The 27,002-nt window shown below is 36.5% G+C and overlaps 1 protein-coding gene across 1 annotated transcript in view; it reads left to right on the forward strand.

Annotated features, from left to right (window-relative positions):
- The window catches only part of SORCS2 (sortilin related VPS10 domain containing receptor 2), a 523,907-nt gene that overhangs the window by 407,684 nt on the left and 89,221 nt on the right, over positions 1–27,002 (forward strand). The window contains exons 4-8 of the mRNA XM_056490195.1: positions 4,362–4,526; positions 9,203–9,276; positions 18,979–19,043; positions 21,458–21,576; positions 24,824–24,913. Of these exons, the coding sequence (XP_056346170.1) occupies positions 4,362–4,526; positions 9,203–9,276; positions 18,979–19,043; positions 21,458–21,576; positions 24,824–24,913 (513 nt within the window). The remainder of the gene's footprint in view (positions 1–4,361; positions 4,527–9,202; positions 9,277–18,978; positions 19,044–21,457; positions 21,577–24,823; positions 24,914–27,002) is intronic.

Below are 27,002 nucleotides of genomic sequence, written 5' to 3' on the forward strand. Positions count from 1 at the left end.
TGAAGGAGGGCAGATTTAAATTGGATATTGGAAAAAGTTCTTTAGTGTGAGGGTGATGAGATGCTGGGAAGATGGTTGTTCAGAGTAGTTGTTGATGACCCCTCCCTGGAATTGTTCTCTGCAATTATTTGACCTCAGTATGGATGTCTTGTAAGTTCACATCATTAAGGGTTTTTTTTCCTGGAGTGGGTCCAGCATTCTTTAGGATTGTGTCCCCAGAGGTGAATCCTCTATGTCCAGGGAGTTCAGCCTGTTGGGGGTGGCTGAGGTTCTTCCTGGCCATGCTTGGCCTCTCAGTGCATGTCTGCTCTGAGCTTAAATGAAGAGTCTCTATATTCTTTTCATTTCTTACTCTGCCCAAAGGAGGTTTCTTCCTTCAGGGTCAGTATAGAGTGCTAAGGAGTGTCTTGATTTCTGACCTTATGGGGGATTATAGAATTAAAAAATAATGTGTCTCATCTCTCTCACCACTTACTGCAGAAATCTCCTATAGCAAGTCAAATGCTGTGAGTGTAAAAGTTTATTCATCATGGACATTTTTGCTTTTTTTTTCCTTTGTAATACTAAGGAAATAGAAAGGAAAATAAAAGCTACAATTAAAATTAAGATCAGTTGCTGAAGCTGAAAGAGACAGCACAATTGTAATATGTTAGAAAATTGCCTTGTTTTAGAGAAAGTGCTGATTAAGATCAAATTTGTCTTGAGTTTAAATTTTGATTGGACTTAAACTGAGGGGAGGGGGTTATATTTCAGACACAGTGCAAATGATGCATGTTAATATCCTCTGTTTATTGCCACTTGAAATTGCAGCATAGCTTTGAATTGCTGCCAAATCTACAGTTAAGACTCCCAAGTAATCACTATGATTATTCCAAATCTTCATGGTAACAGTGAAAGAAAAAGTCTGATACACAAAGAATTGTAGCCTAAGCCATCAGAATCTTTTCATCCTTTGGGGCTCAGATTGTGATTCCACTCATAGCAGGAATGGTTAGACATGCATATTGGCCAATCAGTCTTGAAAGAGAGATTAAACAAGTGGATTTAATTATGTTATTTTCAGATTTATTTGGTTTTTCTGTTAACTCCTGCCTCACTGACTTTTCCTGAAATGAGGAAAAGCATGGCTTTTCTTTAGTTTTGTAATGGTTTAATTCCTATATTGGCATGGTGTAGTATTTTTCTTTTTTTTATTAGATTTTACTTTTCCTTTTCCCTTTGTTCATCTATAAGAGATAATATTTTTACTATTTTTCTTTATAATCCATAGCATGGTTTATCTCCTTGAAATATTTTTTAACGTCTCTGTAGCTACTGGAAGTTGCAGACTTACATCTGACCTAACTGTATACATGTGTTATTGTGGTTTATTTAGGTAGATGGAGATTTAAGTACTGGGATCTGAGATAAACAGCATAATATAAAATTACAATTTAGTAAAAAAAAATTTAGAAGGAGCTCACAGGAGTGAGAAATTATATGTAAAATGTTTAAAAGGAGCTCAGACGTATCTGTGTTTAAAATCTGTTCTGGTTTTTAAATACAGTTATTCAAGGAAGCAGTTTATTTTAGTAGCAGTTTATAAAAACCCTCAACCATCACTGCTAGTTGGCTCTCCAGATAGTGTGTCCCAGTTGCATCCCTTCATCAGTTGCTTGCAGGAGGATTTTGCTACTTGTTCTGCTTACAAAGTAAATAAAACTCGTTATGGAAAGCATCTAGTGTGGATACAATATTTACTCTGGAGCGTTTTCCTAAATGACTTGTGTTAGCCAGCAGGCGAGTCTGAGCACCCGGTGTGTTAGCTGTGGGGAGGGAATCTGTATGTCTGGCACATAATGATCAGTTTAAATTATTGAAATATAAATCACAACACTGAGTGAAATTCAAAAATATTTATTTAAATGAAATATGATGTGTGTGTGAATAAAAGAATAGTTAGCAACCCTGCCATATGCTTACAAGTCTACAATCTTTAGGCTATTTTAAAAAATAGATTTAACTCCAAAAGATACATAATAATTTGAAGGACAGAATTAACAAATATCACAGTGAGTTTGCATTACATTGTAACAAGCATTTTTCTTGTGATTTCAGTGTTGTTGAGTCCACATTATGAAACTCAGGCATGCCTATATTTAAGCCTCATTAACAGTGAAAACCTCTCCCTATTTTATAATTTCAGTCCTTTATTATTTTGAAGCCATAATTGTGGTATTTTTGGAAGTGTAAGATTTATAGGGTCAGAAAAAAACAAACAAAAAAGCAAAACAAAAAAAAAACCCAAACCAAAACAAAAAAAACAAGACAATATTAAGACAGTATTGCTATAGTCCAGAGATTACTGTTCTGTACAAATGCACTTCATGCCTTTTGTGGGGACCAGGTCCTTCTCTCCATTTTCTGGTCATGGAGCAACAGGAATGAGCACTATATACGTCTTTCAGCAGGAAAATAGTTTGAATTTATTTATTTCCAAGAGAAAATATATATTGCAAGCCTAAGTCACAGATGGGAGCCTGGCAAGAAAGTACAAATCTCTGTGCTGGGCATAAATGCTTCTTCACTCCCCCTTGAGATGCAGGAACAGCACATGGCAGCCACATTCAATTTTAGGTCCATGCCATGCCAGCTGCAGAAAACCCAAAAAATGAGTGTGTTGCAAGAATCTTTGAATGCTGTATCTAGGACACCAGCAGCTGCTGGTGGACTGTAGATAGTAATGAATTAAATAGACACTATTTGAAGCACTTCCCAAGAGACAGAAAGCCATTGGATACATGGAAAAAAGAGAAGGCTTTTGTGAAGGTGTCATTTGCAGAGGCTTTTGAATAAAAATATCAGTTTCCTACTCTTAGGTAAATTATAGCATTAAAAAATACAAGATATAACAATGTAATGGATTATTATTTTGCTCTTCTTACTGACCTAGTCACGAAGCTAACGGAGTAGATTTGCTTTAATAAATGCTTTAGTGTGGGATTTCAGCACTGGACCATGAACCCTGAAGTATCTGCAGTTGTCTCTCTTGTTCAACAATGCACTTCAATAAGTGCCCCATTTGAAAGCCCTTGAAATTAGTGCCACTGTGTATGTACTTCAAGGACAAGTGCTCATGCTTAAGTTACTTGTCAAATTGGAGCATCTATAAATGTTGAATTTATGGTTTTCCCCCCAAGACCAATTGCAGTAAAAGCTCAGCCCAGCTGTCATAACTGTATAATTTATTAGAAGTTTCAAAATTTTAACTTCAGCTCTGCTCTAAAAAAGTGACTACATAAAAATTATACTGGTTTTTTTCCTTCTCTGCATTCACATTATTATAATTCTATTTGCATAACTCATTGCCGTTTATCTCTGTAAGCAATTTACAGTCACTGTATCACAGTGATCAGTATTCTGTGATGGTTTTTTGCAGCATTTGCTGAATATTCTAAATACATTTTGAATTAAGGATTTTTTTAAATTGTTTTTGAAGCATGAGCTACAGAGAGCCCAGCTGGACTTTAAAAATCCAGTTTGTTTGCAGGCTATCAGTTGATAAAGGCATGTTTTTGAATGCCAACTGGACCCTTTTGATCTGGAAAAACAATCAAAGTGGGTCCTCACATTGCCAGTTTTAGAACCTTGATGGTAGCAAAAGGTGAAGAAGTTGAAATGAGTGAAATTCTGACTAAAATATGTGGGGAGAATTTCTTTGTTTGTTAAAGCTTGACATAAAAGTCACACAAAGAGACAGCTCAAGATATTATCTCGAGTCAAGGCATTGTCTGGACCTGAAAAGGAAATAATTTATAATTTATTGGCATATTCTTCTGCATCAAAGTGAATTGCCTTTTTATTCAAAATATGTCAGAAAGAGGAGAATGGTGAAACAATGGAGAGATGCTATAAAGGATTTGTTTCTCTTCAGTCATTCTGCTATGGCAATGATTATTTTTATATTTAGTAGCCTCACTAGATAAAGAGATGAATTTATGTGGACATGTTAAAATAAGTCATTACTAGTATTTTATTTTTTTTCTTGGTCTGGAAATTTTATCATGTGGTCTCATGAACCTTGTACAAGCACCAAAACCCAAGGCAGTCATTCTGAGCAGAGATGAGGAGCATAGGCAGTTTGGTGTGAATGCAGGAGAAGTTAAAGAATCCAACATTCACAGGTTTGGTCAGGGAAGATTAATATAATCTTGCAATTCTCATCCCTTAGATGACTTGAGGTTCTTGTCTGCAGAATTTTGGTACGTAAGGCAAGGTGTGTACAAATCTAACTTTTACACACACAGCACAAAACTAAGGCTGTGTTGTCTGTTATAGAGAAATCAGGCTTCTGAAGGTGTGCTGTTGTTTTTGTCTTTTAGATAATTCTTGTAAGTTCTTCCCACAATGACCGTGACCAAAGCCTTTTCATAAGCACAGATGAAGGAGCCACTTTCCAGAAACAGCCCATTGCTTTCTTTGTGGAAACTCTCCTTTTTCACCCAAAAGAAGAAGATAAAGTACTTGCTTATACCAAGGAAGGCAAGGTAAGGCTTGAAGAGATTGCATTTCTTTGAAATTTAAGAATTACTCTATTAAGATTATATAAAGCAATTCTGACATCCTGGGATTTATGAAATACCAATTGCCCAGAAGGGAATCTTATAGTGGTTTTGAGATTTATTTAAATATTTGTTTTATTCATGTCCAAATCTTTGTGATCATGTTAGTTTCAATCCTGGCATTTTCAGTTTATATGGATATTGGGAAAATTTATCCTTCTGCATAATACAGTATAATAATAATGAAACATGCTCCTCCCTAGAAAGTGACCATAAACAATTGATAGTGCAGTAGAAAGTTAATGAAGTAGAAATATTGCATCCAAAGGCTGTTCACAGGATATAAAATAAGCTCATGCAAAATAAGTTGCACACTCATATAGCAGAATAAGATTTGTGGAATCAGTGTCTTTGTAGAAATGTAGAATAATTATCTCCTTTATGACAGTTTTATACTCAGATTCAGGAGCTGTTCATATTTGTAAATTTTTACCCTCTTTCAGATTTCTTCTGGTTAAACTGTGAAGTCAGTTTTCTGAGTAGGTTGGGCTAAGCACTGATGAGTGTGCACACCATCTGTAAGTCTGTAGCTCATCTCCTTTTCACAGTGCCAAAACTGCAGCTGCAAACTCCCTGTCATTCTGGTCCTGGTAACAGCCTTAACCCTCCTGTTTTAAACCTAAGTTGGTAAACTCCAGTCCATTCTACTCTTATCATACCTCACAGAAAATGTACATTTTGGTGGTGAGATAAGTCAGAGAAGTTGCACATATTGCAGCCAAACACTGCACTGATTCCAGTGATGCTGTATCAAGTCACCCTTTTGGACATGTTTTTGAATATATGGTAACAGCTGATCCCAAAGTAATTCATGTTTACAGGAGTTTACAAATAAGGGTGGAACTAGAATAAAAAACATAGCAAACCAAACTAAGTCACAAATTACACTAAATATTTTACTTAGCTTTGATTTGAAATCCTAACACAATTAAAACTAATTTGAATGCATGTTATATAAATGAAATACTTCAGGGAAGCCTGAAGTAATGAAAAGCCTTTGTTATGAAAATATATATATATTTTACTTTTTTTCCTGATAGTAGATAATTACTGAATTTCTATAGTTACAGAAGAGCAGAATCATGAAGTGTAAGGGTCCAAAGTGTACTGAACAAGTTGTACAGCCCACTACAAGTGGGTAAACATATTTGTCAGAAGAGAACAGGAGGTAGAAGTACAAAGTGAAGCAGTTGGTGTGTGTTTTGATGAATTAAGCATGTTAGGAAGACTATCAGGCATTTTATACTTGGATAATCTCCCAAAAGGAGTGATGCTACTATTTACCATGCTTAAAGTGTGACTGGACCAAAAAAAAAAAAAAAAAAAAAAAAAAAAGCCCTAAAAAAAAAAACAAACAAAAAAAGGTTTGGTAAGGAATAGTTCAGCAGGAGTAGCTGGAAAGGTTGGGTAATCTGATGGACTTTTCTCAGGCTTTCAATGACACTAGAAAGAGTCAACCATGAAGACTTCCTTGACAAGTCCTACATCTTTACCTTATGTTATGTGGGAATGAAGGATGCCTTTGACTATAACTGGGTCAGTAACCTGCTTATGTTTTGTATGAAATCTGATATATTTGGCCTAGCAGGGAGAGGAAGATAAAGTGATGTTGGCAGAGAAAGGAGTTGAAAATCAAAATTGCAACTTGACACAAGAAAAGGTCACTGTACTAAAATCAATGATCTTGAGAGATAATGTTGATCTGAAATTGCCCTGAGGAGTCAGTACACTCTGGGTAAAGTTAAGTAACTTTACCTTCCCTAAAAGAAAGTAGTATCAGAATGTAACACAGTCTGAAACTCAGGAGACACTATTAGCTCTGGTTACTCAAAAGATTTTTTACAAAGGCACTTTGGAGACTGCAGGGAAGGCAAGGAATTAGGTCCTTCATAAATATCAGCCAGCAAGGCTTCTTTGTCTTCTGGAGCATCATGGCCTTTTTCACAACTATTGATTAGATTTAGAGCTGATTTCATATTGCAAAATATGCACTGTTCTTTCATTTAGAACCCTAGATTCTGTTAAAAAAAAATCTCTAGCCTCTAGCTGACACTATAAATGAATGCAAATCCAGTCACTGTGGTTGGATTAATCCATTTACTGCCTCAAATCTATATGCTCTTTTTCTGGCTACTCCTCAGTTATAATGAATAACAATCATCTATTTGCTGAGCCTACATAAATACTACCGGATTTTTTAAAAAAAAAATTTCAAGGGTGCAATAGATTTTAATTGTTCATTTGGAAGCAGAAAGGATGAAATAATGGCAAAACAAAAATTTTTTCAATATTTTTTAAAAAGGTTTTCCACACATTGCACAAGTGAGAATAGGTGGAATTATGAGATCTTTTAGATCTGTTTGCTTCAGCCAGAGGTTTTAGCTGTCCACTAAAATAACTGTCTTCACATCCTATCTAATCTCATTTAATAGTTTTATCATATATGCTTGTTGAAAAACAGAATACATATGGGTCACTTGTGGTTTTTTATTGCAGAAAGTTCAATGTGTATATAAGTTAGTTATGTGTTATTTTTTATCTGTTTCAAATACTGTGTCAGTTAAAATTTCATTTCAGTTTGAATATGCCTTATTAGTCCTACTTCACTCTCCCTTGCTGTAAGGTTGCAGGAGCTTCTTCCCCCTGCAGAAAGCCAAACTGTTCACTCATAAACTCCCAGGCTTTGATCTTAAATGTGTGTGTGAGCAGGTAGTTTGGGTTTGAGGGAGAGGGCTGGATTTGGTTTGGCCTTTGGCTTCTCTTGTACAAGCATCACTGTTCTAAGGGTGAGAATCTTTCATTTTCTTCTGAAATTCATTGCTGACAAAAATATACCCCTTTGTTCATGAGCCAGTGTTGTCCCTTTTCCTAAACAGTTCTTTTCCCTTTTGCCAAAAACTTCTGAATTCTTTTCTTTCTTTGCACTTAGACAGCAGGGTGAGGATAGTGCATTCAGTGATCACCTCTCCCAGATTTAAGCAGTCTGCTGAGGGAGGTTACTCAATGAGCAGGGACTTTTCAGGAAATGATAAACCCAATGGTTATCTTTTCTGCAATGCCTGTGGTGACAAGTGTTTGAAGCAGTAAGCAGCTCAGGTTCTTCACCCTGCACAGCCACATCCATCCCCTGAGGAGGTTGCTCAGAGCAGGATGTTATAAAATACCCTGGTTGCAGCAAATCCTAAGCCACATAAAACTAATACCAGAAATTTAGCAGGCAAATCAGGAGCCTGGCTCTGCAGTGCCATTATTTGGCTGTGAGGATGAAGAGTTTTTGATCCCTGATCATTTCTATCAGTGCATGGACTGGGTCAATACTACAGCAAGCAGTCTGAGTCCTTGTTGTAGTTTCCTACCCTGTGGTCTATTTACTTTAATCAAGTGTGCAATGGAAGGAAGCCCAGTCATTGTGAAGTGCAGAGAAACTACACTCTTCTATCTCTAATCCTCTTCTATCTCTAATTAAAACTTCAGTAAATTTACCCACAGAGTTTATGCTGCATCACCTCAACCTTTATGTATTAATATTGCTGTTTTCTATAGTAAAATATCATACATAACTGTGGGGGTTTTTATCTTTGGTCATTGAACCTGTCATTTTAAAAGATAAACGTTCCTTATTACTCCTTATAAGATACTTTCCCCCAGAACACTGTTACTGAATTGCTGACTTCTACGTCAGAGAAGAGAACAGTTTTACTGTTTTTTTACTTGCCTTTTTATCCCCCTTATTAGAGATATCAAGAGAAAACCCATCTCATGTAAATTGGATCAAATAAGAAATGCTTGCAGACAGCAGGGGGCTTTAAATCTGTCTTTTTAGAAGTCTGATAGAACTTCCTATTTTAACTAGAGGAAACACATTTTGCAAACAAATGCTCAAGGAAGGAGATTAAGAGCTGTTTTAGATCCCACGTTATTCTGGGGAAAAGCATCTTTAATCTACACTCTTGATATCCATCCATATCATTAGCATTTGTTTTTTTACCAGAGGGGAACTGTTCATAGAGAAGGTGGAGCTGGAATCCTCCTCCAGGCCATCTTCTGCCTCTGTGCTGAAGGACCACTGCTCAAGGATTACAAATCAGTGTCTGTGGAGCAAGCCCAAAAGTGCATCTCTCATCAAATCTCTTAAGCATTTCTCTAATATATTTTGGTCCTATTTTAGCAGAGTTTTAAATCCATTGACTTCCTGACTAAGTAGTTTTGATGGCATTAAGGCTTGAAGCATAAAGGAAAAATTTGTGCTTCTTTGGTCAATGAATAGGAATAGGAAGAAGTGCCCTTTTACCATCCCTCTTGTGTAACCATGCTGAGGTAAAAAATAATCTGACCCCAAATGAATTGTGTTTTCACAGTAAACAAAAAGTCATTGTAGAATTTTCTTTATTATGGATGCTTTTTTGAAATCATTTCTCTATGAAAGGCTGTTACTCTGAAAACAAGGTCCTGAGCTCCTGGTAATGTGTTTTTGGGTTTGTTTGGTTGGTTTTTTCCCTTTTAATTTGCATATACTCTGTCTTTTAATAGTGATACAGGGCCTCTCTTTGAAGATATGCTGTATTATCAGTTTCCTATCATCTTTTTTTCTCCTTTTCTAGATATATGTATCTGTTGACTTGGGGAAAAAATGGAACCTTCTGCAGGAACGAGTTTCCAAAGATCATTTTTTTTGGTAAGGAGTCTGTTGTTTTTGAAATAATAAAATGAGCAGTGAATGAGTGTCATTCTAATCCAAAAAGATGTTGACAGAGGTATGGATGGGGACTGTCTGAGCCTTGGCATCCTTTGCAGAGGATGGCAATGTTTCTGTATCCTCTATTGCCAACTCATACTAATGCCAGGGATCGTACTGAGTAGCAGCTCATGGAAGGGTTATAGGTCTGGATCTATGGACCCCAAAATTTAAAGAAAGCTGCAATGTTGAGTGAAATCACCTTCCATTTTACTAGTGAAATTGATCTTTAGAAAGGAGTCTTTTTGCAGAGGAAGATCTATAAAATTTTTTAAGAGAGGCTGGATCATACCTACTAAGTGGAGTATATATACACTTGCACTACTAAGGAAACTGGTGAAAATTCTGATTTTATTGAGGACATATGTCTAATTATTTTATTTTCAGCTCAAGTATTGTGCAGGCATCTCATATTGTGTATGTGTCTCACAAAGGATTTAAGAAGTGATTTAAATAGGTTGAAAAATGTTTGAAAAGTAAATTAATTTTTCTTATTTTAACAAATAAAATTATTTTGAAAATGGTATAGCATCTTTAAAACCAAAATTAAACGTTTGATAGTATTTAATTAATTTTATTTTTTAAATTGGTCAGTTTCACACTCACTTCCACCTTTCACATTTAATTTCAATATGTATGTATGTATTTTTATTACAGGTTTAAATCATACTACACTAGACACTTGTGTTCCCTAAATGCTTTTTAACCTCTACATGAACTCTAATCTCTGCCAGTTGTGCAAAGTATAATTTTCCATATGTCTATGGAAACATATCTGGCTTTTGGTGGTATTTTGTGGTTTGCTGGGGGTAGTGCCAGTATTGCAATGGATACCTGATCTTGGTTTCATCTGTGACCCTCTCAGTTTTACACCAACTTGTTTCACTCCTGTGTTGAAATAAATACTCATCCTGGCCATACTTGGGGTAAAACAAAGCAACAAAACAAAACCTGCCTTAACTTGTGGTCCCAAAGCACATGGAGGTGTTATGGTACCCACAGATACACTGGCCACTGCCCAGAGCATCCTCTGGTGAGTCCCAGGGCGTGGTGGCTCCTGTGCTGCTCTGCAGCCAGGGGGGAGGTTGTGATGTGCCCATGGACAGGAACATGGACAGTTCAAACCCTGTCTGGAAGGACTGGCAGCACAAGACATAACCTGCCCTGCTGCCCTGTGGCTCTCATTGGCCCTGGGCACAACACACAAGGTTTTCACACTTCCGAGTGCCTCATTTTCAGTGCAACTTACTGCCCATAATTTTAGAAAAGTAGCCTATGGTTATAGAACATTCATCTGATTTATTCCAGTTTGCCTCAGCTTTATCTGCTGAAAGAGTTGAGTTGAGCAGACACTTCCTGCTTACCTTCTCCTGCAAAGTACAGTTTTGAACAGCTAATTGAACACTTTATTTCTGCACAGCAGGTGGAGTTTCATAAGCCATTCACTTTGCAGGTCTTTTAAGTACCCTGTGGAAAGGTATAATTGTTTTTAAGTAGCATTGTGTGTCAGAAATGTCGTGTCTGCCTTAAAACCAGTTCTTCCTCAGCAAGATTATAGGAGGTGTAAATCATGAGGGCATGTGGTTACTGTCTTTAATAAAAACACATTAAAATGCATGAAGTCTGAAATCACCAAGTCACTAACAGGTAAGAAATAAGAGTGACAGCCTCTCTCTCACAGCCTGTTTATAGGAGTTTTTTCTCATCTGACAGCACACTTAAATTATGAAAAATACAGAAAACCACTGAAATGTGTGTCAGTTTTCCTCCAACCCAAATATTCTGTCACTGTTTTCTGTATGTAAGGATTAAAGTCAGCAAGGGCATGTTTAACATTAAGTCTGTATTTTGCTGTGTTTCAGAATCCTTATGTTTCCTTCTATCATTTGATAGGAATAACTCCAAAGTAGTACTTCAAAGTCATGGTTGTTCACAAATGTCACATTGCTCACAAATAAGAATTATAAGGTTGAAGAGTCTGTACATTTATAACTGGTAGAAATGTTTTCTAGGGGATTGCTTTCCTCTTTTCTATATATAGCATGGAGTGATTTCTCTCAAAAACTATATCAGCCAGCAAGAGCAAGGGTTTGGAAGCAGATGTTTAGTGCATCACTACCAAATTATCCTTCTCATAAACTTACATAGAATAAAGATATATATTTTACTTCTATGTCACATGGAAATTTGCAATATATAAAGAGTGAGCTGTGAGTGGAAGGTTGGACATGATGGCTTTCCAGTGGGAGTTTGTCTGTCATGTGAGACTTTCCAGTTTTTATGGCCTTTATCACCCAGATTATCTGAGTGCTAGATATCAAGAAAACAAGAGTTTGTGTCTTTTTCAACAGATATAGGAATTGGGCTTTGTAATGGTTTGACTGTAAGGACACTGAGTTTAGTGTTGTTTTCCTGTCATTGTACATCTGATGTGTTAAAAACATTGTGTCAAACTAATTGTACATCTGATAAATGAGGGCATGTCTCTTGCTGATCATGGCTGGTTGTGCCAAGAACATTTCACTGGGCAGATCTTTAGCAGATGTTTCCTCTTTGATTTCAATTTGAGCTTTGCCACTGAGGTTAATAATATAGCCTAAGATTTTTATTTCAGTCTGGTAACTACAAATGTTATCAGTCATAATATTTTCCTGTGCCTTGTAAAACACAATTTTTTCTGTGCCTCCAGAAGCAGCCAGATCTTCATGCATTTCATGAAAAAGCTTTTTTTTTTTTTTTTTTTTTGTTTTGCTCAATGAAAATCTAAATACAATTAATTTAATGGAATGTGTTATGTATTTATATTAAGGGAAGGTCAGTAGAGACTGAGTATTTTAAACATTTATGTTCAGATATGTACTATAGATTTATAAGTCATATTAATATCATCTTCTAGGGTTTATTTGCTTTCCAAGTGTTCTCGATCCTCCCTTAAATATATTTTTAGATTTTATGTGTGGAATTCTATCTTTCATGATAGTGGGACAAATGAAAATATTATTGGCAACAGTGGAAAGTGTATGCAACCATCTCTAATTTAGAAGCAGAGAATATGTTCTTTCTTCTGTGATAGAGTGTGATTTTTTCTTACACCATTCTGGATGATTTTCCTATTTGTTTCATTTATTCTTTTAGAAAGGAGAGCTGACTAAGCCTTCATAAGAGTTTGTCTTCTCCAGAGAGCTGGTTGATGCTTCAGTGCCAAAATTTAAAGCAAGTGGTTGATGGCATTGCCTAAATGCCTGTCAGTGTTTAAGAGATATTGGGTCAATGCCATCAAGTACTTGCTTTAAATTTTGGTCAGTGATAAATAGGTCAGGGAATGGGACTGGAGAATTGTTGTTGGTGCCTTCCAACTGAAATTATTTATTCTACCCCATTCTGAAACCAAAAGAGCTGTAAAGCAAAAGCATGAGAGGCAGATTTGAAACTAACAAAAAAGTAAAATACTTAGTCACACTGTAATTAAAGAAAATTGTGTCAACATATAGAAGGTAAATATTTTATTTCTGTATAAATACTAATTAGTTTTGTTTTTTTTTTTAATTTTGAACAACTTCTTTTTCTGTAAAATTAAGAAACTTTGCTTGCTGTGACCAGTTTTACTTCTCCTACAAACTGCATTTGCCCCAGTGTGCTGATTTCTGCTTAAGAGATGTTATAACACCCATCCTTTATAAATGCTTTATTTAGTTCTTGGTGCATTTGTAGCATGGAATGCAAAGATATGAGCCAAACATCAAACACCCACCCATTACATGGTATATAACTGCTTTTGTGTATGAAGCCCATTTTAAAAAGTGCTGTATTATGTAGTAATCCTTGATAGGAAGAAAGAGTAGTGGAGTTTGGGATTCCTCTAGGTCTGCTGCTATTCCTCTCAATCCCCAAGGCTTATGCAGCATTGAGAAATCCTTTTGATTTCTCAAAATAGGTCTTAGTAATACATTAGAAAAGAATAGATTGTGAATCAGCTGTCGACACCAGCACAAATATACCCTGGGACAGTAAGAAATGAATTGGTAATTACCAGAGAATTAGGCCCAACACATTTCTTTTGTGACTATCTAGAGCCTCAGGAATTCTTTATCCTTGACTCACTCAGATAAGTGGATTCTATGCTATGGGTATCTGCTGCTCTTATGTTTAGCTGCAGGTTTCCATTTTCTTGAGAGGTTAGAACATAAAAATAAAAAATGGTGAGTTATTTTGATGAAGCAGTTGTTCTCGGGGGACAGAGTTCTGGTCTCATCATGAAATTCTATACAGATACTCAGTCACTGCTGTACCCATTTATGTCAAATGGAGTGGGTGGCTGGCTATTCAAGTGTCAGGTGAAAGAGAGGATTTCAGCCATGTTATGTCCTGAAGGAGAGAAATGCAAAGAGATTTCATTGAGCCTTTGTCATTGAATTTTTTACTTGTGTGTAAAGCCAAGAATCTGTATGGGCAGTTATGTTTGACTAAATCACTTGAAAAAGGTTTTGTTTCTGTTTCTGTGTGATGATGTGTGTGACTGGTTTATGTGGCAAGGTTTGGTAGCAGGAGCATTCAGGGCTTCTGTGGGATGTCAGACAGAGCCAGCTCCAAGGAAAACCCTCCACTGGCCAAACTGAGCCTGTGAGTGATGCTGGTGGTGCCTCTGGGATAACAGATTAAAGAAAGGATTAAAGTGTGCAACAGGTGTGAGAGGAACAGCCCTGCAGACACCAAGGTCAGGGCAGGAGGAGGGGGAAGGGATGCTCCAGGTGCCATAGCAGAGCCACCCCTGCAGCCCCAGTGCAGCCCATGGAGAGGCATTATCCTACTCTCATATTCATTAGCAATAAATTAAATTACTCTTCCCCGAGTCGGTTTCACCTGTAACAGGAATTCATGAGTGACCTCCTTGTCTTTATCTCCACTCTTGAGCTTTTCATTAAATTTTCTCCTGTCCTGCTAAGATGGGGCAGTGAGAGAATAGCTTGTGAGCAGTGGGAGAATAGCTTGACTTGTGGCCAAGGTGAACCCAAGGCAGGGACAAACCACTGCAGCTCTTGTGTTTGGACAAACATGGCAGGAAAACCATTTTTGTTAAAAACATTTAGGCATAGGGAGTAAACAAGTAACAGCACACATTGGCTGTGTAAGGCATGGCTGAATCATTAAAGGTGTGTCTTTTGAAGTGGATGTGAAGGCAGCAAGCCTGAAACACAAATCAGTCATAAGCAAATATATTTTAGGTTGTATGAATCAAATCATAATTTTTCCTGAGTTACCAGCTTGCCAAGAGTCAGTGCCATTTTAAACTACTCAGTGAAAACATTTGCATGTTTTTGACCAGCTTTCTAAGCATGGCAGTGCCCTTAAGGCAATTGCTAGAAATCAGTCAGTAATAAATAATAATTTTAATAATAATAATAAATATTTAATAAATAATGAATAAATAAATGGGGAACATGTTACTTTTTGGATAAACTTTATATTCTGAGATTGTGAGAGGGGCAGATTGAGGAACCCAGCAAGTTTTCAAATGCCTTTTGATTGGAGGCTCCTGCACATCAGCAAGCATGTTTGTCTTGATTAGTTTTGTTTTCAGACATCCTGTTTGAATTTGTCTCTTCATTAATATTTGCCTAAATGAACTGCATCAAATGTTTAACAATGAAGGGATCCACTGGAGGTAGGGAAGACATATGTCCAGAGCAGACTGTATTTCATTAGTGTTTCCAGACAATTGCTCCCCTACAAAATGAGCCTGGACTACTGGAAACAAAGGGTTTCTTGCTTGAAGTAAAATTGAATCATAATTATCATAGAAGGGACTGATGCTTATGATTCACATTTTGAGATGTGTACTGTTACATGTCAGTGGTAATTAATTGAATCATGTATTCATTATAATAATAATAAATATTGCATAACTGTGAAATTTCAGGTGAGTATTGGTGTTTTCCTAATGGTGAACTAGAAGGAAGAAAATATTGGGACATTTAGGGAAGAAGACCTGTATAAAAGAAAATTTTTAATTAAAAAAATACCAAAGGTCTCCCATAAAACTTAACAGAAAATCCTAAATTCTTAGAATTTAAGTATTTCTATTTAAAACTACAAAATATCTAATGGTTGTGTCATGAAATAAACATTTATACACATACTAAGGCAAATGCAAAGGGCTTTTCAATCACCTCCATTGCACCATTTCCATGCTGATGTAATGCTGTTAGCTCAGTAAAATTACCTGGTAAAGCACTAATGCAAAAATTATGAAGAATTAGGTCATACAAGAGCTAATCTTTTGGGAGAATTTCTGTAAAGTGTAAAAACTCATATGCATAAGAAAACTAATCCCTCCAAAAAAAAATCTAAATTTACATTCTGCAGAACTATTTTTCCCAAGTGGCTCAACAGGGTGTCAGACAAGCACAAGGGAGATAATGGGAGCTTGTGTTCACAGGAAAGGGAAGAAGGCTGCTTGTATTTACACCCCTACCAAGTTGGGCTGTTTTAGTTCTGAAGTGTTGTAACCACCCTGTTATGAGATCTGAAGTGTTGCTGTGTTGCACTTGGTCAAGAAATATTTCTTTTTCTAGAGAAAGACATGTCTGATCTGAAAGTTAGTCTGAATTTCATTGGAAAACTCATGGTTGAATGTAAAACATTAAAAAGCAACCAAAAAGCACTGAATTTACCTAAGTAAAACTACTAAATAAACAGACAGTCCCAGACTGCTGAGGTGTGAACATTGTCATTGCAAAGTACTCTGAGAGGAATGGGGGAATTTTAATCAAACCAAAAAACAACCACTACTGCAATTGAGAAAAACAGGGAGTTCCTATGAAAGTGCTTGTTCTATTTGGAGGGAAAAAAATATTAAAATTTATTCTGAAATGTCAGCCAAAAAGGGAGAAGCTGACAGATTATCAGGGTCCATTGCACCTGTGTTTTATAAGACAGAAGAGGTCCTGTCCTAAAGCCAGCTGGGGAACAATAAACTGTCCTTGTGAATGGATGTGTGGACACAATGCTCACACTGGTACAATGCACTTATGTTCTGGTAGTAGTGAGTTTGTAGATGGAAATGCAAAAAAACCCCAACTTTGTCTTGCATTTCTCCCTCAATATGAAAAATATGCAACTGAACTTTCCTTTTCAGAGGACCACATAGGGTCTGTGTTCCTGTATCACCCTGTTTGCATTTTATTTTCAGAAGCTGGGCAGAGGGCCCTGCTCTGTGTTTAGCCTGCAGAGTCTCACACGACTTTTCCTCTGGTTCATTGTTTAAGCACAAGTGAAATAACAGTATTATCTTTTAAGTACTGTTGGCAGAGGAATCCACTGAAATGAGATTAGTTTATTCTTCAGGGATATAGCTTCAAATTCTCTATATTAGTTATACACTCTTCTGGAGATTTTCTTAGCAGCTGTAAGAGATTTGGTCTTCTTTTCAATAAAAGAAGAAAGGACTATTCCTAAGTGTTTGTAAAGCTGGGTAAAGGGACTTTGGAGTTCAGAAACTCTTCTCTGTAATTGACATTCAAAAATAGACTTTGAGGGTGTAACATCTTTATTGATTGAATAGTGTCTGCTGCTAGAGTTATCAGTACAATTAGAGTATTGAAAAACACAATATTTTTGAAATATTCTGCTTAATTTGTAATTAATAAATAATTATAATTAATAAAAGTCTAAAGGAGACAAGTAGTCTGAGTAGGAAAGTTTCATTCTGCAGTTTCATTCAAACAGATCAATTATATCTTCTTTCACTGAAAAATTACACTGGAAACAAAATTAGTCTACATGTGTCAGTTGCCACTGTTGGGAGGAGCATGATGGAAGTGAGATCATTGTAATTCTGAGCTGCTAAAAGATGAGAAGGTAAAGATATTGACAAATACCTCAAACTGTGCTTATGAAATCATGTGTGATAAATTATAGATACAAGAAGTAATTTCAGAAGTACCCAAAACCTTTCTTTGCATTATTGATGCTTATTCACATGTCAGGCTCAGAAAATACAACCCTAAAGTTTTTTGGTTCAGCTGCCTGAGGTACAACACTAAAAGTAAAATATTCAGCAAACATTTTCTTCCTCCAAATTGCTGACTACAGAGTTATAAGAGGTATGATTTTGTATTGTGGCTTTCTAGAAACATAGATAACAGCATGCACAGCACAAAAGTTCACAGATCCCTTCCCTCTGCACAAATATATATTCTCATCAGACCTCAGTGGATCTAAATTCTTCTCTAACCTAATGTATTTCCTCCAAAATGTTAAAATAGTTTATGTTTGAGATTCAATAAATACAAGATTTTTCCATGCATTTGCTAAAAAAAAAAAAAAAAAAAAAAAATTAAATAAATCCTACCATAAGTTTCTCTGACATATTATGGCTTGGAGGGGGCTCATCCCTTCCTCTCCCTTTCCTATTTTGGACTGATCATTTATCTTATTAGGGAAAAACAGCATATGTTATTATTTCTGGTTGTTATACAGCAGTGGAAATCATCCAGTTTCTTCCCCCTGGCCTGTGTTCCTGAGGAGCCACCAATTACTGAGTCTGAGTTTTAACCACTCCTCATAAATCACTGCTACTAAAATCATTAAACAATGATGTAATTTCAGTCCAAAGTATAGCTTTATTGCATTTGATTGTGAATAATTGTATCAAAATGATCATTTTCTCTTAAGTATCTTAATGGGCCTTTTTAATATCTGCATCCATCTGTACTTTATCACTCAATGTATCTCCTCTGTGTGTCTTCAGCTCACATTTTCTGACTCCATGGACCCTTGCCCTGCCAGTGAAGGGCCTTGAGGAAAGTGATGTGGGAGTGGGGCCAGACTCAGCTTCACGTTGTGACAGCACAAGTGCCAGCTCAAAGCTTTCTCTGCAGAATCTGCCTGACTAATGACAAGAGAAGGGCCAGAAAAAAGCACAGCTGGGGCTGCCCTTCCCAGGCTGGGATGGAAGCCCTGAGGGTAGAAAACTCATCTTTTGGCTGAGCATATTTGACATGAGAGATATTGGGAGAAAACCATCCTGTATTTCCATTACACCTTTACAGAGTAAACTGTGCCTTGATCAACTCTGACTGAATTACCTTCTCAGGATATTTTTCTCAACATTATTCTTCACTTTCTTTGTCAAAGCAGAATGTACTCATTTCTTGAATATGCTAACCAAAGATATATCAATTTGTTATGGAAACCTTGTGTCAAGTTTAAGATATTTCTAATAAGAAAGGAATCTAACTCTTTTTTTTAACATTAAATCTGCCATGTAGTCTCAAATGTTAAACATAATTATAAAAAGATGTTATAGTGCTTGCCAGTGCATGTGAGTGTCTGCATATCTCTGTGTGTACACACAATTTATGATTTTGAAGGGTTTTTTCTAATTTAATGTATATTTCTATTATTTTTCAATTGATTCTATTTGTATGCATTTTTTCTAAAGAAATTTAAAAAAAACATAATGTAAAGTAGAGAAAAAATAATTTCCTTATAGATGTTAGTAATAGAACATTATGAATGGGGTTTTTTTATTCCCAGCTAGAATTCCAAATCTGGTTAATATGAAATCCTCTCTTTAGTCCCAGCCACATAATTGCTATTCTGTCACTAGCTCAACATAACTTGATTTTATTATGTTCTCAGGGCTGTTGCTGGAGTTGATGGGGACCTTGATTTAGTTCATATGGAAATCCAGGACCCCAGTGGAGGTATGCAAATGAAAATGTTGTCAGTTGATACCCTAGTATATAGTCATTTCCCTTTGGTTTAGAGGTACTTTTTGGATTGTTTTTAAAACTAGTCAGAAGAGAAAGTGTGTAAGTCAGATTCTTTCTCTGTTTATTTGTAGTCAGCAAAACTGTCCTGTTATATAAAAATACAGTGTAATTTAAAATCCACTTGTTTTTCACTTCAAGAGGAATTGACATCAAGATGCTATGCTCTGTTAATAGTGTCCACTAATAGTGCAATTTATCCTGGCATTTAACATTGAACAGTTTTTCCTGATTTGCAAATAAAACTGGCAATGCAGTGTTAGTGCTGGGTAAGTGTCTTTAATGTGAATCATTGGATGTGTCAGGTCTAGTGCACCAACCACCCTCTCTCAGAATTTCCTCATGTTGCAGTATCCAGTATACTTAGAAACTTCAAAAGGAAAATAAATGGAAAAGCAGATTAGTTGTCAAATTGTGCTTGAAGAGTCACCAGGATTCCAAAAGCTTGTATAGCTTCTTGTTACCAATCATACTCCTGAATGATAAGTTAATTCCTTGGATCAGATGATCTAAGTTCCTGTGCAATCTTAAAAGTGAGTAATAAAGAATGCACAGTTTGACTTGCCCTCTTCCCATAGCTTTTCTTCATTTCAGCCCTATTAAAAAAATCAAAGTTACCATGTTAAAAGCTGGATGAAAAAAGTCTAAATCTTTTAGCACTGAGATTTATGAGACATGGTGACAGCTCCATCAGCTGCTTTCTTTAGAGATAATGTAAGAGGATTCTTCAGGACCTGAATGCAAATGGTTTTTTTTTTTTGTTGGTGAGGATTTTGTGTGGTTTTTTTCTTTAATTTGCTTAGTTTTGGTTTCGGGTGGCTTTTTTGGAGGGAAGTGTGGTTGGTTATTGGTTTTTTTTTTGTTTTTTTTTTTTTTTTTTTGTTTGGTTGGGTGTTTTGGTTTTGTTTGTGTTTTTTTTTTTTTGTTGTTTTTTTTGTTTTGTTTTTTTTTGTGGCGTGAGTTTCTGGCGTTTTTGTGGGGTTTTTAAAATTTTATTTTATTTTTATTATTTAACAGAAACAGCAGAGAAAGAAAAATTCTTATGAAATATTTCCGTGCTAGATTCTCAACAAACTGGCTTTATGCAATTATTGTGAATACAAGCATAGCCATTGATTTTAGTGGAAACAGCATCTTTGCACTGTCCATATGACAAAGAACTGTAATTTTTGTGTTTTGCACTGTGAACACCTGCAAGACTTTAGATGGTCCATTGCTGCACCTTGTCCTTGTGGTGATGATTTGGACATAAGCAGGGGAGCTTGGATTGACTTTAACTGCCTCTTAATCAGATCCAGATTTTAAAACAAATAATTGCATCCAGTGTGCTGGTTTGTCCTTCTCTAATAAAAAGTCATTAAATGTGGGATGCATTTCCCTTCACACTGCAAAAGTAGTGAAGGACATGGGGGTACATTATTTGCTCTCTCACTCTGTATTTGAAGTGTGGGAAGCATTTGTGATCTGGGCACAAGATTGTGTAAATAACATTTTCCTCGCTGTGCTTGGGCAAGTCACTCAACTACTTTGTGCTCAGAAGCTTGTGACAAAGGTTGAGCTGTACAAGAGCTTAGGGAAAGTCTTTAAGAATCCCAGGGAAGGTCTTTAAATCACAGCTGGTGTAAGATAGTGATTGTTGGCTCTGCTCTCTCTGATAAGAGCAGATTGTATCAAGGATGCAGTGGTGCTGTTCTAAGAACTCAGGAAGAGAAGATAGTCCTTGCTAACTGGAGAGGAAGAGAAAGGCCATAGCCTCCTCTGATTATAAATCAGTCTAGGCTTTTTCAGCAAGGTATTAACTCTGAATATAGAAATCCTGCCCCAGCAGACCAGCTCCAGTAGTGTGCTAATAGTGTGTCTGAATATTCTTACAGACCTTTGAAAATAGACTTTAAAATTCTGCACGCTGTCTATTAAATGGAGCCTGATTCTTTTCTCATTCATCACAATTTTATACTGGGGTTGATCTATTGACTTCAGTTATGTTGTGTCAGGCTGCCATTTCTCCAAGTGAATAATTCAGCTCTGTGCATAGGTAAGTGAGAAAAGAGGGTCCTTCTATTATCCCCGCCCATGAATGGCTCATTCATCTAACCCCTAATCTCTCTGGACCAGCAAAATTTGGATAATAACAGGCTGCCTCCAGGGAATGATCTGAACTGTAAGCAGTTAATATATTCTCAGTATGCTGGAGATTGAAAAAGTCTTACATGAGAGTTTAATATAATAATTCTACAACTAACTCACCCGGCAAAGGCAGCCTTTTCCCTACATGAGTAGCATTTAATATTGCTTGCTTCTTTTTCCCTTGATAGCCCTGTCATATGTTTCTGTCTCTCTTCCCTCAGGTTATCGCTACATCACTTGCCAGATTCAAAATTGTTCTGATAAGACAATGACAGTCCCATTTGCTGGCAGCACTGATCGGGATTCCCTGACTGTGCAGGATGACTACATATTTCTACAGGTACTGCCATTTTTGGGAGAGACAACTCATTTCCAAATTCAAAAATAAAGTTCTAAATAGTGCAGCAACACTGTAAGGAGCAGGGAGGAATTAATGAATGATGATTTATGAATTTTTTACATGGAAAAAAACATTCCTTTATTAGTCCAAACAAAAATGAAATTTAAAAAATAGTCATCTTCAGTTTGTGCAACCAGTTGCCCTTTAACTATATGAAAATTTTCTAGTGGATTATGTTACTTTTTATAAATACTCTTGTGCATTAGGTGAAATGCAAACCTTGTGTTCCTGTGATTATAAACTCTTCTAGGTCCTTTCCAGGACAAAATACAAAAATATTCCCTGGCAAAAGTGTCCAAGGATAACCACTGACACAGTAGTTGCACAACTTCTTCATACAGATTCTCCTCTGAAGAGGTTTTGCCTGGAAAGAACTGCTAACATGCTTAGGAAGCAAAAGGGTCAAATGGCCATAGCTGGGCAGCTTGGAGCAAGTTTGCATGGAATTCTAGAATGATTTAGTTTAGAAAAGACCCTTAAAATCGAGTCCAGCCATGAACCTAACACTGCCAAGTCTGTCACTGAACCATGTCCCCAAGCGCCGCGTCTGCAGCTCACGGTGGTCCAAATTACACTGGGGTAGTTTAATTCCCAAACTACAAGACCTGCCTGCAGAAATATGGGCTGGAACTTTGTCAGCCATATGGCACCAGTACAGCTCAGGCACACTTTTAAGTATTGTTTTATGTGCTTGGCACTGGTTAAGGTTTGAATCTATCAGAGCTGCAAACTTCTCAAGGAGCAGTTATGTCCTCTTTGTTTTATTAGATTTTACTAGGGAAGTTGCTTGTGCTTTCCTTAGTGCTTGGCTATCATTTTTCCATTACTTTGATGAGATTTTTTTGCTGCAAGGCTTATCTATTTATTGACTTTTGCAGGAAAGCTATTTCATGGCAATGGATACTCCTCCCCACCAGCACCTCAGATTGGCTCCTTTCCAACTCTCCCCCCTTGAGCTTGTTTCTTCCACAAGAACCTGTAAATTAATGGGGTCACAAAGGATCTGTTCTCCTCTTGTTCGGCATAGTGGTTTTAAGGACCCACATGGCTTAGAAGAATTAGTACTAAAAAAAAAGCCAAACAAAAAACCCAACCAACCAACCCAAAAAAACAAAAAAAAAAACCAAAACAAAACAAAACAAAAAAGACCAACAAAAAACCACACACCAACCAAAATAAAAAACAAAACAAGCAAACAAACAAATACAACAGCAACAACAAAAAAACCTCCAAAAACAAAAAAGAACCCAAAAACCCCCAAAACTGAAACCTAAAACTAAAATTAAAACTAAAACCCAAAACTAAAATGCAAACAATGGCGTTGGGAAAGAACTTTTGGACTAAAGCAGGCATTTTTCAGATCAGATCTAGCACTCATGGCATGCATTTTGCTCAAGGCTGTTATTATATGTGATTCCCCCCAGGCACAGTCTAAAATCCATTTAATGGTGTGTAGATGCTGAGAACTGCTTCTCACCATGCAAACTTCCAGACTGCTGTGCTCAGCAAAACACTGGCTGCTTCCTCATCAAACATTTTGCTTTGCTGGATGTTGTGTGCCACTGCATCCTGAGCTGTTACTCCCTTTCATGACAGACATGAGCAAACACAAAATGGAAGTGGAAATATAAGTAATAAGTAATAGACAGTTGCTACTCAATGATGCCTTTGGTAATTTGATCTCTGTAGATCTGAGACATGTCAGTGCCAGAGATGTTCCTGTGTTCCACATGAAGAGGAAACATCTCTAGTCTTTTTATTTTGGACTTCTCTGCAGTAAACCACCATATGTAATGCATATCTTATTGCTAAATTGTTTTGCAGTTAGCCATATCTGTATTACTGGAGGATAGAAGGTGACTCTGGGATCCTGTAACCACATCTGAAGCACAGCCACCCCAGAGGTGTGAGGCAGGACAGCATTCACCTGTTCCAGTGAAACCTTTCCAGTGAAACCATACAGCAGCAGCACACCTGAGAAACAGCATACTTTTGAAACCATGTAGAAATTATTTTATCACTGCACTAAAGTACAGACCAGAGGCTCCTCATGATATCACAGCAATGCCTTTCAGAAAGAGAACAGGACAGAATCCTCTGTGCAAAAAGAGAGGAGAGTTTGGATTGTCTCCCTGCCCCTAGCATTGTCCATATTCCCTGAGCTGTGCAGGTGTGAATCAGAGTGCTGCAGGTCTGCACTGCTAATCCTGGCCCAAGTCTATTTTGTAGATTTTTGCCATCTTGGAGGAAGATCTCAGCCACATTTCTTAGTATATCTATATCCACAAAGATTAGAAACGTTCTAAGACTCATTTTTTTCCCAGTTTGCACTGACAGTCAGACAGTTTCAGAGGTGATTTTAGTGGGAGGATTAAAGTTTCAATGCTGTTCTTAAGCACAGACCAGCCTTTAATACCAGTGAGGCTTGACATGACTAGGTGCTTCAACTCCAATTTTCCTCTGCCTTGCATCATCTCCAGTCATTTAAAATGAATGATGTTACAACATGCATTTAAAAAAAGGGCTGTGAACAGATGGGTAAGACTGCCATTTAGCACTAGTTAAACTAATGATGAGGTTTTTGGTTTGATCCATCATCATTTAACAAATCACATTCCTAAAGGCATCACATTCTTTATACCACAAAAAATGCATGCAGTATTAAATACTTTGTTACCTTTAAAATATTCAGGCAGGTGGACCTGCTTTCATACATCAACTTTATTTTTACCAAGCTCAAGCAAGTTTTCATTTTTTAAGATAGGCTGTTTTTCAACGCAGGTTCCCTTTTTAAACATAAAAATTTAGCACAAAAATAGGGGGATTGGGTAGGATTTAAAATTAATTTCCCAAGTCAAAGAAAGAAGTTGAGTGTCAATGTGAAAAAAAAGTGAAATATTACTAAAGGCTAACTTTTATTTACTGATATGTTCCAGTGGTGCTCAAAGGTTTAGTTGGAGTTATGCCAACGTTGGTGTTACATTTCTGATTAGAAAATCCAGAGATGTTGAGAGTTGACTATTTTCACTGATGTTTATTTGGAATATTCCTTTTGGTACTTTGGAACTTTTCATTAAAAGTAATGACTACATATTTCAGTTAAAGGTTAAAAGCAAAAGAGTCTTCCATCTCAGGTTCTTTAAATTTAACATAAGCTGTCACAGAGTTCTGTTTCTCCTTTGTGTAGACAACATCAGCAAACCGGACCAAGTATTACGTGTCGTACCGTCGGAATGGCTTTGTGCAGATGAAGTTGCCAAAATATGCATTGCCAAAAGTAAGTGTGCATGCTTTTCTTTCTCTTTTTGCATTTGTCATCTTCTCTTTCTACCTACACTAGTTTTGTTCTGCTCTTTTTCAAACCTCATGATTCGGAGTTCATAATTTCTCCTTGTAAGGATTTTTGAATCTTTATTTTTATTTTGAATACTGCTTTTATTTTTATTCCATTAATGTGATACTCATTAACTCATAGTAGAGAGGAATAATGTACAACAGCTGGTTTGTCATCAGTTACTGCAGCAGTTTTTGAGCTTTGCTTCCATGAGGCAGTCTGTGCACCCAAAGGCAATGGAATAATACAGAGCAAGTGTTCTTTCAAGAATCAATTAGATTTTAATTCCACATGTTGTTTTCTGGTATAAGCATGAATACTAATATAAGAGAATTTTGCTACTTGGTGGTGCTCTACTTCATTAAAAAATCCCAGTGTGGACTTTGATTGCTCAATGAAATTGCAAGATTTGGTGAGAGGTTTCTTTAGTCTTTCTAGTGATATTTTCTCAGTTATAGGGTTTCTGTATTTCCATAGTAAATCAGCAATTAAGCACAGAAATTTGAATATGGTCTAACTGATGCAGTTGAATTTTTTGTGCTGCACACAGTGTGTTTCCTAACTTTACAGTTAGAAGGTTTCTGCAGTCCTGAAGAAAAATAACTTGGAAGTTTGAAGGACCCAGCTGGATAAAACCCTCAATAACCAGCTCTGGCCTTACAGGTTCCTACTTTTTGATGTGATTCTCTGTGATTCTTTCACTTAGCAGAGAACTTGTTTTCTTTGTATGTCTTGAATTTCACTGGTTTAATTCATTGCTCATCTAATGAAGGACATTAGGGTGCAATTTATTTCCTCTTGCTGTTATTGTTATAAAGCAAGCACGCTAATATCAGGGGTTTTTATCTTAGACTTTTTTTTTTTTTTTTTTTTTATGTGAGTATAAGTGGTGATCTGAAGACTTCTCATTTTAAATGTTCAACATATTACCAGAATCTCAGATCAAATCCTCAGGTATTAGTTGAACAGGAATCTGTAACTCGGATATGCTTTTAGTAGCACTACAGAAATATCTATCTATCTATCTATCTATCTATCTATCTATCTATCTATCTATCTATCATCTATCTAATCTGTCTACCTATCTCTATCTCTCTATCTTGTCAAGAAATGTACAGTCAAAGACAGGTATATAGACCAATCCTTCCACAAAATTATTTCCATGTTTTTCAAACCTTCAAGGCAACCTTTATGCTTTCTTGGGGGGAATTGTAGTCAGGAAAACAGCAGGAGAATATCCAGCTTTTGAATGTTAAAATATGCCAAACATGGGGACCTCAAGGGACTGCAATCCATTGGACCCTGCACTGGGACACAAATAAGCAACTAAGGAGCAAGGCAGGGAAGCAGAGAGTAAACAAGGAGCTTCTGACACATTCATAAAGTGTCAGTCACAATTCTCTGGTATTTCTGTCATATGGAGTCTGGATTGTTTGAAATAGTGCTGCATGCTCAATTCTTTGCCTTGGAAAATATGGCTTTTGTTTTTCTTTTTTTTTCTTGCTAAGTGGATTACCCCAGGCCTGACTGAATAAACAAATTAGAAGTTAATTGTTTTATTTTGGATAGATTCTATCTAGGAGCAGGTTGACTGTGTCATTTTGAAAGGGATGTTTTTGTACTCTTCCTAGTTCAGGCAATACCCAACAAGAGGAATGAAGTAAATATTATCTCTTCAGCATTTTGACAATGCTTCCAGAAGTTTCTTTGGTATCTGCACAAAACTGAAAATTTCAGTAACAGGGCCTGGAAGCCAGACATAGCTTTAGAACATTAGAATAGTGGTGAATATGAAAGATTTTAACCTTTTCTGAGAAAGATACTTTTTTTTTTTTTTTTTTTTGATGATTTGGTATCCTCACAACAGAAATTTTACATACTGAAGCAAATAAGAACATAGCTCTGAAATTTTTCACTGCACAGTATTTCAGTGAGAATCATCCAAGTGCAATAGAATTGGATCATGGAACTTTGGAAAGGCACAGGATATCAGCAAAGAACCTGGAACATTAAAAGGACATCTAGAACATGT

This window comes from Oenanthe melanoleuca, chromosome 4, assembly GCF_029582105.1.
Source record: "Oenanthe melanoleuca isolate GR-GAL-2019-014 chromosome 4, OMel1.0, whole genome shotgun sequence".
NCBI lineage: Eukaryota > Metazoa > Chordata > Aves > Passeriformes > Muscicapidae > Oenanthe > Oenanthe melanoleuca.